The sequence below is a fragment of the Acomys minous genome (assembly GCF_964271855.1).
Source record: "Acomys minous genome assembly, chromosome: 9".
Taxonomy (NCBI): domain Eukaryota; kingdom Metazoa; phylum Chordata; class Mammalia; order Rodentia; family Muridae; genus Acomys; species Acomys minous.
In genome coordinates this window covers 6,834,922-6,850,208 of record NC_140490.1, presented here as the reverse complement: position 1 = coordinate 6,850,208, position 15,287 = coordinate 6,834,922, and the positions used below count along the sequence as shown (strand labels likewise).

At 44.3% G+C, this 15,287-nt stretch overlaps 2 protein-coding genes across 15 annotated transcripts in view; both read right to left on the bottom strand.

Annotated features, from left to right (window-relative positions):
* Positions 1 to 7,745, bottom strand: part of USP54 (ubiquitin specific peptidase 54) — an 84,465-nt gene extending 76,720 nt beyond the window's left edge. For 4 of the 13 annotated variants that reach the window (XM_084794930.1, XM_084794931.1, XM_084794919.1 and 1 more), the window contains exon 1: positions 7,623 to 7,745. The gene's annotated coding sequence lies outside the window, so the exon portion shown is untranslated. Of the gene's footprint in view, positions 1 to 6,419; positions 6,834 to 7,622 lie in introns of those variants that run through there. The other 9 variants (XM_084794918.1, XM_084794929.1, XM_084794928.1 and 6 more) reach the window with 6 other exon arrangements.
* Positions 7,746 to 11,743: 3,998 nt separating this feature from the next.
* Positions 11,744 to 15,287, bottom strand: part of MYOZ1 (myozenin 1) — a 14,697-nt gene continuing 11,153 nt past the window's right edge. For both annotated transcript variants that reach the window (XM_084795016.1, XM_084795015.1), the window contains exons 4-6: positions 13,568 to 13,811; positions 13,067 to 13,232; positions 11,744 to 12,247 (exon numbers count right to left, since the gene is read on the bottom strand). In XM_084795016.1, coding sequence (XP_084651142.1) covers positions 12,016 to 12,247; positions 13,067 to 13,232; positions 13,568 to 13,811 — 642 coding nt within the window. In that variant the 3' untranslated portion in view covers positions 11,744 to 12,015. The remainder of the gene's footprint in view (positions 12,248 to 13,066; positions 13,233 to 13,567; positions 13,812 to 15,287) is intronic.

The following is a 15,287-nucleotide window of genomic DNA, read 5'->3' as shown; positions in this document are numbered from 1 at the left end:
GGCTCAGAGGTTAAGAGCACTGGCTGCTCTTCTAAAGGTCATGAGTTCAATTCCCAGCAACCACATAGTGGCTCACAACCATCTGTAATGAGATCTGGTTCCCTTTTCTGGTGTACAGGCACACATATAGGCAGAATACTGTACAAATAATAAATAAATCTTTCAAAAAAAAGAAAAAAAATTCTTTCCCAGTTGTGGCACACACCTTTAATCCCAACAGAGATTTAATCCCAGGAGGCAGAGGCAGTTGGATCCCTCTGGGTTCAAGCCCAGCCTGGTCTACAGAGCAAATTCCAGGACAGCCAAGACTACACAGAGAAACCCTGTCTCAAATACAAACAAACAGATAAAAACAAAAAAGCTTTACTCTGTCACATCCACTCTTTTATTGGTAAAGCAGAACAATCTTAGCCCAAAGATACATAGAGTTCATTTCACTTCAAAATGCTGTAACAGTGTATTAATTATCTTCAGTCAGAAGTATGGGGGAGCCAATAACAGATATACCTATTTCTTATTATGTTCTGTATTTTTGTTTTTGTTTTTCGAGACAGGGTCTGTGTACCCTTGGTTGTCCTGGACTCACTTTGTAGACCAGGCTGGCCTCGAACTCACAGAATCCGCCTGCCTCTGCCTCCCAAGTGCTGGGATGAAAGGCGTGCGCCACCACGCCCGGCTTATGTTCTACTATGTACATGAGCCTTTGGTGACTACACTCTGAAACTGAAACAAAACAAGAACCCTTCTCCCTTTAGCCTTTCTTCACAAGATCTCGGTAATACTTTACACTTCAGCCAAAGGAAATGCCTAACAACTAACAGCAACAGCCTATCTAAAGATTAAAGTAACCAAAGAGGCATCACATTCACTACCAGGCTATCTTTTGATTGTTTTCAGACAGGATCTGACAATAGTTGGCTCTGAACACATCTTCTGGCCTTACCTTCCAGAGTTCTGGGATTTCAAATGTTCACCAACAGCCTTGAGAGATAAAAAAGGAAGCCGGACATGGTGGAGCACGCCTTTAATCCTAGTACTCGGGAGGCAGAGGCAGGTGGATTTATGTGAGTTCAAGGCCAGCCTGGTCTACAAAGTGAATCCAGGACAGTCAAGGCTACACAGAGAAACCCCGTCTCAAAAAACAAAACAAGGATTTGAAATCAATAAAACAATTTAGTAGTATTGTACTATTCTTTTTACATGTATTTAATATGTAAAATATAAAAAACAAACTGAACTTCTATACATCAAAGGAAAAACAGATTAAACAAGAGATTTAAAAAGTAACCAGTAAAATGAAAGCTATTATTTACAAACAACTTATGTGATAAAAAGGTTTTACCCAGCCATGTATGGCAGTGCATATGTATAATTCCAGCACTCAAGAGGCTGAGGAGAAGCATACCCAATTCAAGGCCATCCATCCTGGGAAACAAACAACAAACAACAGCAACAAAAGAGGTTACTGTGTATCACATGTGGAGAACTCTCACAACTCTATACCAAAACATAAGAAAGAAAATAGACAAGCGGGGCTGAAAAGACATCCCAGTGGGTATGAGCACTTTCTGCTATTGCGCGGGACCGGGGCTCAGTTCCCAATACTCACACGGTGGTTCACAACTATACCTCTAGTCCCTAAGTATCTGATGCCTCTAACCTTCACAGACTCCTACTGTACATGACTCACACACATACACTCAAGCACATAAATGCACATAAAATTAATTGAAGGAATGTTTTTTAAACCTCAAAAATAATACTGGGCAGTGATAACGCACTCATTTAATCTCATCACTCAGGAGACAGAGGCCAGCCAAGGGCTGCACAGAGAAACCCTGTCTCAAACAAACAAACAAATAAATTAATAAATAAGGCCTAAATAATATGTGATCATAGGAAAGAAGGAAGGATGGACAAAGGCCTAAAAAGACATTTTATCAAGTAAGATATACAAATGACCAATGAGCATTTTAGTACTTTTATACTACCTGGAGGAACAGAAGCAAATTCAGACTTCCAAAACAACAAAAGAAGGCTGTTTTGATGAAAAGAAATGCTCCTGAGGCCATCCTGAGGAGGAAGAGCCGTGATGAGCACCCTTAGACCCACTCTACCCATCATCAAACCCTGCCAAACATTTTCATCTTTTGAAGACACTGCACTTTCAACCCTCAAGGTTTTTTGTATCATCTTGTTCTTTTGCTCAAAACTTTTCTTGGAAGAGCCAGGCGTGGTGGCGCACGTCTTTAATCCCAGTACTCAGGAGGCAGAGGTAGGCAGATCCCTGTGAGTTGTGGACAGCCTGATTGACAAAGAGAGTCCAGGACGGCCAGGGCTACACAGAGAGACCCTGTGGGTGGGGGAGTTAGCGAGGGGAAATCCCATTTTATCCATAAATTATTCTAGCAAACATCAGTACAGATGGGGGAACTACTTCAAAAAACTCAGGAAAACACACTATTCACTCACCTTCAATCTGTATCTTTTCTCTCTTTCTCCTTCTCCCTCTTTTTTGTTTTTGTTTTTTTCCAAGAGAGGGTTTCCCTATGTAGCCCTCACTGGCCTGGACTCACTTCATAGACCAGGCTGGCCTCAAACTTAAAGATCTACCTGCTACTGTCTCCCAAATCCTGGGATTAAAGGCATGCACCACCATGCCCAACTAAATCTGTATTTCTTGACAATATTAAAATATTACAACATAGTCGTAAGCCCCACTTAAAAAAAAAAAAAAAAAGAACCCAGGCATGGTGTTGCATGCTTTTAATCCCAGAATTTGGGAGGCAGAGGCAGATGGATATCTGTGATTTCGAGGCCAGTCTGGTCTATAGAGTGAGTTCCAGGACAGCCAGAGCTGTTATACAGAGAAACCCTGTCTTGAAACCATCCACCAAAAAAGTGTGTGTGTGTGTGTTTGTGTGTGTGTGTGTGTGTGTAATATTATATTATAAATACATATATTATATATATTATATATATAAAGTAGGGGCTGGAGAGATAGCTCAGAGGTAAGAGCACTGGCTGTTCTTCCAAAGGTCCTGAATTCAATTCCCAGCAACCACATGGTGGCTCATAACCATCTATAATGGGATCTGGTGCCCTCTTCTGGTGTGCAGGTGTACATGCAGGCATAACATTGTATACATAATAAATAAATCTTTTTTAAACTTTTTTGTTTTGTTTTGTTTTTGAGACAAGGTTTCTCTGTGTAGCCTTGGCTGTCCTGGACTCACTTTGTAGACCAGGCTGGCCTGGAACTCACATAAATCCACCTGCTTCTGCCTCCTGAGTGCTGGGATTAAAGGCATGTACCACCACAGCTGGCCCTTTTTTAAAAATTATTAAGTAGGGGGACTGGAGAGATGGCTCAGCGGGTAAGAGCACTGACTGCTCTTCCAAAGGACCTGGGTTCAATTCCCAGCACCCACATGACAGCTCAAAACTGTCTGTAACTCCAAGATCTGACACCCTCACACAGATATGCATGTAGGTAAAACTTCAATGCACATAAAACAAAAATTAAAAAACATTTTTTAAATTATTAAGTAGGAAATAGGTGTCTGAAGTGTTCAGCCACAAATGGACGTCTATCTTACTCCCCCCAACAAGGCTCAGGCCCACTGAGGAAGAGAGGGAAAGAGACCGTAAGAGCCAGAGATTAGGGAGGATCAGACACAGACTGTCTTCTGGACATGACAGCACCACAGAACTGTGCTTGCCTACGGAAGACCAGCATAAGACCAAGCCAGCTGATGTTCCACAAGAAGTAGGGATTTACCAGGCCCTACTCTTAACTCAGAAACTACTGACTTCTGATGGCTTCTGTGGAAAGGAGGTCAGTTTTCTTTAAGGTTGTGGCCCTGCTAGGTCAACTACACTCCACTGGATAGGCCAAAACCCATGAGTATATGGGCAGCACCAGTCAAACTCAGTGGGTTATAAAAAATTTTTTTTAATAAATTAAATTTAAAAATGGGGAGCTGGGTGGTGGTGGCGCACGCCTTTAATCCCAGTACTCGGGAGGCAAAGGCAGGTGGATCGCTGTGAGTTCGAGGCTAGCCTGGTCTACAAAGTGAGTCGCTACACAGAGAAACCCTGTCTCAAAACCCTAAAACTAAATAAAATAAAATAAAATAAAATAATTTTTTTAAAAAATTAAAAATGGGGTAGGGGCATGGTGGCACATGCCTTTAATTCCAGCACTCTAGAGACAGAGACAGGTGGATATCTGAATTTGAGGCCAGTCTGGTCTACAGAGTGAGTTTCAGGATAGTCAGGGCTACCTAGTGAGACTCTATCTTAAACAACTAAAAATAAATAAAAATAAAAGAGGACACAAAGTTGAGATGTGGTGAGGAGATAGGAAGGAAGATCTTAGAAATTAGAGGTAGCAGTGAGGAAGTAAATGTGATCAAAATGTATATGTAACTCTCAGGGCCAGGCGTGGTGGCACACGCCTTTAATCCCAGCACTTGGGAGGCAGAGGCAGGTGTATCTCTATGAGTTCCTAGCCAGCCTGGTCTACAGAATAAGTTCCAGGACATCCAGAGCTATACAGAGAAACCCTGTTTTGAAAAACCAATAAGAAAGAAAGAAAGAGAGAGAGAGAGAGAGAGAAAGAAAGAAAGAAAGAAAGAAAGAAAGAAAGAAATTGTCAAAAAGTTAATGTGTTAGCTGGGTGTGGTGGCACACGCCTTTAATCCCAGCACTCGGGAGGCAGAAGCAGGCAAGATCACTGTGAGTTCGAGGTCAGCTTGGTCTACAAAGTGAGTCTAGGACAGCCAAGGATACAGAGAAACCCTGTCCCCGGGGAGGTGGGGGGAGAACATTTGCTGCTCTTGCAGAGGACCAGGCTTGGTTTTCAGCACCTAAACATGGTTCACGATTATCTATAACTCTAGTTCATGAGATGTGACGCCCCCTTCTGGCTTCCATGGCACTAGGTAAAACTGCAATAAATACTTTCAGGAAAAACACTCATACACATTAAATTAAATTTTTGAAAAGTATTATTTTCCTCATATATGAATATAAATAAATAACCATTTCCACTACTAAAACAATCACTTTCTGTAAGCCTGCAAGTGTTAATTATTTCTTGTTACAACTATTTCTTCAAGCACAGTTCCCTATAAAATTATACACAGCATGAACAGTATAATTTATTCAATTCTGTTTAATAATACAAAACCTCATATTTAACATCACACTAATATTCAAATTAGCTTCTCATGCGCAGTATAACTATATGAGGAAAAAAAGCCTATGAAGAAATACCCTTTCCATAAATATGTACTCTCCCAACCACCCCCTAAATGTTGCTCTCCAGGATAATTTCAACTTCTATCTCTCTCCCTACTCAATATCAATACTGGTTTTTGTTTTCTGTTTTGAGACAGGGTCTCTTTATAGCCTTGGCTGTCCTGGAACTCACTATATAGACCAGGCTTGCCTCTGCCTCTCAGTGTGGGATGAAAGATCACACCCAGTTTAAGAATCTCTTCTGGGCCGGGTGTGGTGGCGCACGCCTTTAATCCCAGCACTTGGGAGGCAGAGTCAGACGGATCGCTGTGAGTTCGAGGCCAGCCTGGTCTACAAAGCGAGTCTAGGACAGCCAAGGCTAACACAGAGAAACCCTGTCTCAAAAAAAAACAAAACAAAAAAAAGAATCTCTTCTGTAGGCAGGAGTGGTGACACTCAAGAGGCAGAGGCAGGTGGGTCTCTGAATTGGAGGCCAGCTTGGCCTACAAAGTGAGTCTGGGACAAAGAGTCTTTCTTGTGTAGTTTACAGAGCTGGGACTCAAACCCTGAACTTTTTTCATGCTAAGCTAGCATGGTATCACTGAGCTCTCCAAACACTATGTGTGTGTGGGTGGGTGTGTGTGGGTGTGGGTGTGTGTGTATGTATGTGTACTTCCCCCCCCCATTTTGTTTTGGGTTTTTTTGTGTGTGTGGTTTTTCGAGACATGGTTTCTCTGTGTAGCCTTGGCTGTCCTGGACTCCCTTCGTAGACCAGGATGACCTGAAACTCACAGACATCCTCCTGCCTCTGCCTTCCAAGTGCTGGGATTACAAGTGTGTGTCACCATGCCAGGCTCCAGAAAAAAAAATTCCATTCAACTACCATACAAAGCTTTCTGTACCTTGTTCCAAAAAAGCATTTCCACTTTAAAGTTTAGTTACAAATACTACAAATCAAGTTTTCTTCTAATACACATCAAATGCATGGGTTCCATGACTATATCTAAGCTAGCTTAAGGATTTAAAGCCATTATTTTAATTAATGAATTTGTAAATCTCAATATGGCAAAATCCGGTTACATAACCAAAGAAGTTATCCCTTGTAAATTTATACCTACAAAATAGACAATTAGAAAGCTTGTTTCAGCAGATTAAAATGGATAAATCATCTTTACCTCTCACATGAATCCATGATTTTCACTGGAAATGAATTAATCAGCCAAAAAGTGCAAACTCAACTCCAGAAAACAGCTCTTGAGATTCAGAGTGTAATTTTTTTTCCTCCATAATTCTAACTCCTGAAAATTATTTCCAAGTACTCAAATTTTAATGTCTCCTAAAATAAAACCTCATCTCTTTCTTCAAAGACAATGTGAATGGGCACGCGAAGGGAACGCTGGGTTTCCTATGCAGGGTACTAAAACTAACCCCAGATTGAGTGCTCAGCCTCCTGCTGCCGACAGCCTCTCTTAGTTGGAAGTTCTATGTGTGAAAGGTGTGTCTTCCTGTACATTCTTTTGCCATATCGTCTCTATTGATTTTACACTGCATATATAATTTCACACGCATGTCGTAAAGGAAGTCTACATTTGAAAGAATCTAGACGAAGCACACCTCTGGGTTCCCCCCCCCTCCTGTCTCTCTCCCGCTCCCACCCCACGCTTTATTTTAGAGCAGCAATCTTTCACTATCCTACTCACAATCTCTACTCTAAAAAGAATCTTCTCCAACTAATACTAGTTTTTCAAGACCTCTCCCTTCCCAAGTCCAGAGTATTGGTTTGTCGGAGATTTCTTTGACAAGGAGAAAGGGGAAACTGGGAGGGTCCGGGACGCGCTACCATTCCCGCCACACCATTTAAGAGTCAGGTGCGGGCCCGCTGGCCCAGCCCAGCCCCAGGGCAGGAGGGCAAAGATCAGACCCTGCCTCCCCTCTTTCCCAAGCCCAAACAGCGAAAAACAACCCGGGCCCAACTCTCTGGCCCCATTTAACACACTCTCTTCTGCTCACTACCCCCATTTCCCCCCACTTCTTTCGGATACAGCTGGGTTCCTTTTATCCTGTTCTGAGTCTCCTTAGCCTCCTAGATTCCAACCCACAAACGCTTCTCCGCTCCGACCCGGGCCCCCTGGAACCCAATTCTACCCGAGCCTCCCCGCCCCCCTGCTCCCGGACCTCCGGGGCAGCGCCAACCCTCCCCGCCTGCCCCAAGCTCAGAAAGGCGCCCGGTCCCGGTGCCCACAGAACGCAAGTCCCTCCTAACACGTCACCCCGGGGTGCAAGTCGCCCGAGACCCGACCTCCTACACCCCCCTCCCCCAGCGCTACCCCTGCACCCCGTTTCCGCCGGCCCCGCCCCCCTGAGGGTGTCGCACTCACCGCTCCCGCCGTCGCATCCTTAACCGCCGCGGCTGCTATAGCTACGGGGAGCCAAGGCAACCAGCTCTCGCGATACTTCGCTCAGCGACGGCGAGAACTGTGCAAAAGAGGCTCGCTGGAAAATGAGTGCCGCGACTGACGGCTGAGAGCTGAGGATATCTCGCGATAGTGATGTATAAGATGGCGGCGGCGGGGCGGTTCGGGGTTAGCCGGGAAAGAGTTGGAGGTGGGACGCGGGCGGCGTCTAAGCTGCCCTGATAAGAGTCGGAGGACGCCGGCCGGCCGGTGGTCTGTCCCCAGCGGGGATAGTTATTATGGCTGACTGTATGCTCCCCTTGTCCAACTTACTTCATCAAACAGAAAAGTATTTCTTTTACCTGAGGTTCCGCTTCGCTACTTGTCGAATTCTTGTTGATGGAGTGGGTAGGCCCGAAATTGACCTCCTGATCACCGCGTTACCCTCAAGAATTTTTCATCCGTTTTTTTTTTTTGTTGTTTTTGTTTTTGTTTTTGTTTTGTTTTGTTTTGTTTTGTTTCTACCCGCTGCAAAACTTTCTTGGCTTCTCGGGAAAAGTTTATCCCAGATGCCCCGCCCCATCAGTTTTTGAGACCAAAATAGGAAGTAAATCGCAAGTCCACACACAAACAAGAAAGAAAGAAAAATGCCCGTAGGTATTTAGCCGTGGATGCAGACGGGAATCTCGGTGAAGTGTGATTGCCATTTGTCGCCTGCAGGCCTCTGGACCCATCTCCTGAACACTGACTTACAGGGAGGTCTCTGTTCTCACGCCAATAAAACAAGCCTCTGAAGCAGAAGAATTTAAGGAACATTGGTCGAAGGAAGAATGAAAACACAAGGGAATGAAGCCTTGAATAGTTTTCATGAGGTGCTTTAGTCTCAACCAGTTCTGACAAGTGAAAATAACATGGCTAATCACAGTGTACAACTTAAATTTTCCACTTGACACATTTGTTAGCAAATGAAATTAATTTCACTAGTATATTTAACCACTTGAGTTTGTAATCAGGCCAGGTGTGGTAACACATGCCTTTAGTCCCAGATCCTGGTACCTACAGAATCTCTTGTGAGTTCCAGGACAGCCAGAGCTACGTCTTAGAAAACAAAACATAAAAAATAAAATAAAATTGCCAGGCGTGGTGGCTCGTGCCTTTAATCCCAGCACTTGAGAGGCAGAGGCAGATGGATCTCTGTGAGTTGAAGGATAGCCTGATCTACTAAGCGAGTCCAGAACAGCCAGAACAAGAGAAACCCTGTCTTGGAAAAAAACAGAAACAATTTTTTTTCCAAATTGTCATCAATATTTTAAGACAAGGTCTCACTGCCCTGACTAGCCTGAAACTAACAGAGATCAGTTTACCTCTGTCTCACAAGTGCTAGGATTAAAGTCCTGCACTGCTAGATCCACTAAAATTGTGGGGGTTTTCCCTCAGTTTTTCAGAAACCATTGTTTAGGGGCTGAAGATAGATCTCAGAGGTTAAGAGTGTTTACTGAGAATGGAGCTTTTGAACAGAGCCAGAGTGGAGCTAACAACTCTGGTTCCAGAAGATGTGATTGCTTCTTCTGGCTTTTGTGGACACTGCATGCACGAGATGCACAGCACACAGACAAAACATCCATACACATAAAAAGCATCTTTTTGTTTGGTTGGTTTTTTGTTCTGTTTTGTTTTTCGAGACAAAGTTTCTCTGTGTAATAGCCCTGACTGTCCTAGAACTCTGTTTGTAGACCAGGCTGTCCTCGAACTCACAGAGATCCACTTACCTCTGCTTCCAGAATGCTGGGATTAAAGGCCTGTGCCACCATGCCTGGCTTTTAAAATCTTTTAAAATACTTATTTTGTATTTATTCCACATCTCAATTTCAACCAGAAACTTTTTTTTTTCCAAGACAGGGTTTCTCTGTGTAGCCTTGGCTGTCCTGACTCGCTTTGTAGACCAGGCTGACCTCGAACTCACAATGATCCGCCTGCCTCTGCCTCCTGAATGCTGGGATTAAAGGCATGTGAACACATTCACATGCAGCCAGTAAGTACAGTATTGTGTAGCATAACTCCATCTCTAAAGTATCGAGTGAATAGTCTAATAGAGGAGTAATATTATGGGTATGTAATTTTTAAAAGAGGGACCTTTGAAATTGCTAAGTCGGTGTCTGCAGAGGCTAGAAAAATAACAACAAAAACCAACCTTGTATAATAGAAGAAGTACTGAGTACTAGAACCTTCTGGAATCACAAACTCTCATCTGAAAGGACCCTGTCACAATAACACAGCAAAAAGACTACAGTTCTCAAACCTTGGGCAGGGAGGTGCTACTACCTAAGAAGCCTGAGAATCTGATGAAAACTAAGAACTCTTTTTTTTTTAAGATTTATTTATTTATTATGTATACAATGTTTTGCCTGAATGTACACCTGCAAGCCAGAAGAGAGCACCAGATCTCATTATAGATGGTTGTGAGCCACTATGTGTTTGCTGGGAATTGTACTCAGAACCTTTGGAAGAGCAAGCACTGCTCTTAACCTCTGAGCCATCTCTCCAGCCCTAAGAACTCTTTGTAAACATAGCTGTGCCCTACCTATATTACCTCAGTATATTACATCACTGGGACAAGTTCAGAGCATCTCAAAATATCTATGGTCTGAACCTGTCCCACATACCTAAAACTGCTGAAAGTACCAAACCTGAACATACTATGGGTGTTTTTTTGTTTTGGCATACCTATGAGAAGAGTTTTATGGAGGTAGTGGTATAGCTTGGTGGTAGAGCACTGGTGTAACATTCATGAGACTCTTAAGTTTGAGCCCCAGTACCACAAAATAAATAGATAAATAAATAGCCAGGCATGGTGGCGCACACCTGTAATCCCAGCACTTGAGAGGCAGAGGCAGGCAGATCACTGTGAGTTCGAGGCCAACCTGGTCTACAAAGTGAGTCTATGATAGCCAAGGCTACACAAAGAAACCCTGACTCAAAAAAATAAACAAAAATAAAAAAATAAAAGTTCACTTAATAGAACTTAGCAAGAATTAATAAAATAGAACAATTGTAGCAATACACCAAATAACTAGGGTTTTTTGTTAGATTTATATGTATGATTGTTCTGCCTGCCTGTGTGTGTATGCACCACACCGGTGCCAGGAGCCGGCGGAGGTGAGACAAAAGCATCAGAGTCACTGTCCTGGAGCTACAGGTGGCTGAACTAACCCCCAGTGTGTGTCCTCTGCAAGGTCAAGTGCTTTTAACTTCTGAGCCATCTCTCCAGGCCCACATAAGCTTTTACATATGGATTCCCAAGCTTACTCTGGTTTCCGGTAACTTTAAATTTTATTTTTATTTTATGTGTATGAGTGTTTTATCTACATGCATGTATGTGCACTACATTGCAATGGCTGCTGGCATCCAAACTCTGGTCCTTTGGAAAAGCAGTACATGTTAAACTACTGAGCCATCTCTTTGACCCCTCCTGTAACTTCAAACATGATCAATCTTGTTTTGTGAAAATCAAAGGAACCTTCATTCTTTTTTCCTTTTTTTGTTTTTTGTTTTTTGTTTTTTTGTTTTTGTTTGTTTGCTTGCTTGCTTGCTTGCTTGCTTGCTTGCTTGCTTGCTTTCTGTGTTTTCAAGACAGGGTTTCTCTTGTGTTCCTGGCGGTCCTGGACTCATTTTGTAGACCATACTGGCCTAGAGCTCAGAGAGATCTGCCTGTCTCTGCTCCAGAGTGACCTTCACTTTCTTAGGACTCCACTTTCCCTTTACTGGTGTTTCTCAGCTTCTAATTGGCTACAGAAAGATAGCTAATACCAGTGTTACCAACATTTATTTCCTAATCTGTGTTCAATAGCTTCTTAGCTTTATATACACCAGGGCCAACATATGGGTTTACACATGAGAAATTATCTCCTGTAATAGTGAATAATATTCTTTGTTTATACCTAATGAATGTGGTTTTGGGGGTGAGGCTGTAGGTGTGGGTATGTAAGCAACCAAAGCTCACACATGGCCTTTAAGTCTGAACCAAGAGTGCTTAGTATTTAGCTTCATTGTTTGTGCATCATTGGCCTCAGTTTTCATCTGCTTTCAAATATCAGAGGAAAAATGAATTCATTTCTGTAAAGTTTATTGACTGTTAGTGGTGGCAGAGAAAATTCCATAAAAGAGCAGATTCCACATGGAACAGCAGGATGGGAGCCCTGAGCTGATGAGGGGTGCTTTGGAGTGGGAACTTGAACGGTGGGAAGGCAATAGCTCCCACTCTTTACCCCTCCCCCCATTGCCACGAGGATGCTGGAATAACAGCTGGGGCATCCTGTCCAGCATCCCCTCTCAAACTGGAACCAGAGAGGGGAGATGACACAACATAGGAGGAAACATGTCACAGCTCCTCTGTCTCTCCATCCAAGGGGATACCAATATCCACATTGTAGTCTACAGGCTCCCCAGAACTCAACCAGGGAATAGGGGTTCGATTGAAAGAAGGCCTGTTGGAGAGGTTCTGGTTGTAGAGGACCAGAGGTTCACTCAGCAGAGGCCCCAGATCAAACTTGGGCATCTGGAAGGTCATACGTTTGGAGGCCTTCTCATATCCACCGTAGGGCATTGCTGTCCTGAGAGGGGAAACATGTTACATTACTAACAGTCAGATAAAAGAAATAGTATTTATCAATGAAATATTACCCTGTTTCAAGGGAGGAGAGTATACAAATCATAATGAGAGATTGCTTCTGTGCTCCTGGACCTTCTCCCTTACCACCCCACTTACCCAGCTTGATGTCCCTCCAAAGTTAGTGATGAGAGGAATCTAGGGATCCACATGGTCTCATGGACAGTTGTGACATACACCACCATTTTAGAACAAGTGGCCTCAAATATTATAGAATCAACAGTATGAGACCATCTTAGATTACAACTCCAACCTCACCTCAAATAGATAGTGACCAGGAGGACTTAACTACCGAGTGCAAAAGCACTTCTGCAGATCTGCCTCAATTTGCTGTCACACAGGTCTCCTGTTTGTTGTGGCCTGCAGATGCCCAATTCTAAAACGGTAGAAACTTGGAGCAGGGAATAAAGAAATAAAATTATCCTGCTGCTGGGACAGTAATGGCATTGTCACCATGAATGGAAGGGAGGAGAAGCCTGCAACCATTAAGTGGCATATCCCCATTTTACCTTCAAAAAAAAATCAAAATCAATAAATCAGTGTCCAAACTGCTGATGAGTGAACTAACAGAGATCTGGCTTCCCAGCAAATCTTTCCTTCACTGTTACGAGACGAGACAAGAGAGAAGAGGGCCTCCACGAGGGTCCCATGTTCCTCCATGGCCCCTTAGCCTCCTCAAACATCTGAACTATGATCCCCAACCAAGTAAAGCACAGTACCACACAATGGAATACATCTGATCATCCCGCCCCCACTGTCCTACCTGTTAAAGGACTTGTATTTGGGGAGTTCAGCTTTGGCCCCATATGCCAACAGGTCAATGCCAAGTTCCACTTTTTGCTGAGGGTCAACCCCCATAGCCCGATCCCATGGGGAAATATAAGTCTTGAACACAGTGATATGTTTTCCTTCTCCACCTGCCTGGTCACCTGGTGGCCGCGAGAGAGAAACGTAAGTCAAATAATAGCAGCTATTATTAGTAGCTAATGAAAGCTAATCCCATGTCTTAGCACTAGGGAAGTTGCTGAGTCTAGGGGCTAGAGGTGACATCCTGGAAACTGTATATGGTTTGTAACATAATGGTAGGTTGGGGGTGAGATTTGTGACTCAATCTGAGAAATCAGAAAAACAAATCCTAAATGATAAGGCTGTGAATCCTTCCGGGTCCAAGATACCTCTGTCTTCCTCTTCCCATATTTCAACTAGGGCTAGGGACATCTCTGCCCTGGGAACCGGATGCCTTACTTCTGGAGAAAGTACTTGCCTGATCCTGGCTCTCCAGCCCCTGCTGTGCCAGGAGCTCCTCCTCTGCCAGCCTGGCCCCCAGAACTGCCTGCACCCCCAGCTCCGAACCCAGAGCCTTGCTGATGGTGGTGGTCAGAGCCATACTGTCCAGCAGAGCCACTGCCCCCAGCCTGGCCTCCGCTGCTGCCCTTGCCATAGGAGAACCCCTGACCAGCTGTCTCCAGCTGTCCTCCCACTGTGGGAAGAAACTTCTGGAAGTGATCCTGAAAAAGAAAATACAATGCAAGAGGAAGGTTAGCAATGGATGTGGAAAATAAACAAAGACAGAGGTTATGTATACAAGGAGGGCATGACAGACCTAAGGACCAGTCAGAAAGAAGACCCTAGATCTTTGAGAAAAATCCTCCCTAATAAATGTGTAGAGAAGATTGTCCGCCTGAGGGAATTACTTTCCTGGAGAAGGATGACTCCCTGACTATACCTCAAGGTAAGTCAGCTGATTTTTCCACCCCCTTTCCTATCCTGACGAGGCAAAACAACCAAGACATCTACTCAACAGGAAAGTGCAAGGATGAGTTTCCAGGGAGAGGCCAGTTTTCATTTGGGGGGGGGGGGTAAAAAAAAAGAAAAGAAAGAAAAGTCTCTGTCCTCCCTCCCCTTCACAGTCTGCCCAGCAGTGAGAACTCTCGTGTTCTGCCCCTGTCCCCCCTCTCCTCCTGATGGCCTATCAGACTAGAACTCTCTCTCAGTGAAACTGTAGCAGGTGAAGCAGAGGAGGATGGCCAAAAGGGCAACACTGCTTTTGGCTCCAAAGCCTAAAAATAACCCCACCAACTCCTTGAGGAGGCCCTCCTGGCCACTGTGTGTCCCCCACGCTCCACCCAGTGTAACCAGACCCAGCACAGCGGAGGGCTTTTGGTCTCCTAAAGTTAGATATGACCCATTCAGCACTTTTACTCTGAGCCTGCATAAGGGCTAATGACAGATGCTCCTGCCTTGGCTATGTTTTGTAGGCATCTATTTCCACTGTCCTCCCCCAGCCACGCAGAGGTGGAGGAGGAGGAGAGGAAATGGAGCTGGTCCCCTCCTCCTCGGTGGTGGTAACGTCCTGTCCTGTGCCTGGCCTCTCGCCATCCCTACTTCTCTTTCTTCGGAGAAGCCTGATTAGAAAATGTATGATCCAGGCCGGGCGTGGTGGCACACGCCTTTAATCCCAGCACTCGGGAGGCAGAGGCAGGCGGATCGCTGTGAGTTCGAGAACTGTCTCGAAAAACCAACAAACAAAAACAAAGAAGAAGAAGAAGAAGAAGAAGAAGAAGAAGAAGAAGAAGAAGCAGCAGCAGCAGCAGCAGCAGCAGCAGCAGCAGCAGCAGCAGCAGCAGCAGCAGCCAGGCGTGGTGGCACACGCCTTTAATCCCAGCACTCGGGAGGCAGAGGCAGGTGGATCGCTGTGAGTTCAAGGCCAGCCTGGCCTACAAAGTGAGTCCAGGACAGCCAAGGCTACACAGAGAAACCCTGTCTCAAAAAAACAAACAAACAAACAAACAAAAAAAAAAAAAAAAAGAAGAAGAAGAAAAAGAAAGAAAGACTGAAAAAAATGTATGATCTTAAAGGAGTTTAGTTCCCCCGTTTGGCATCCTTAAAGAAGAGATGAGAACTAAAAAAAAATTAAAAAGCCTGGGCATGGTGGCACACACCTTTAATCCCAGCACTCTGGAGGCAGAGGCAGGCAGATTGCT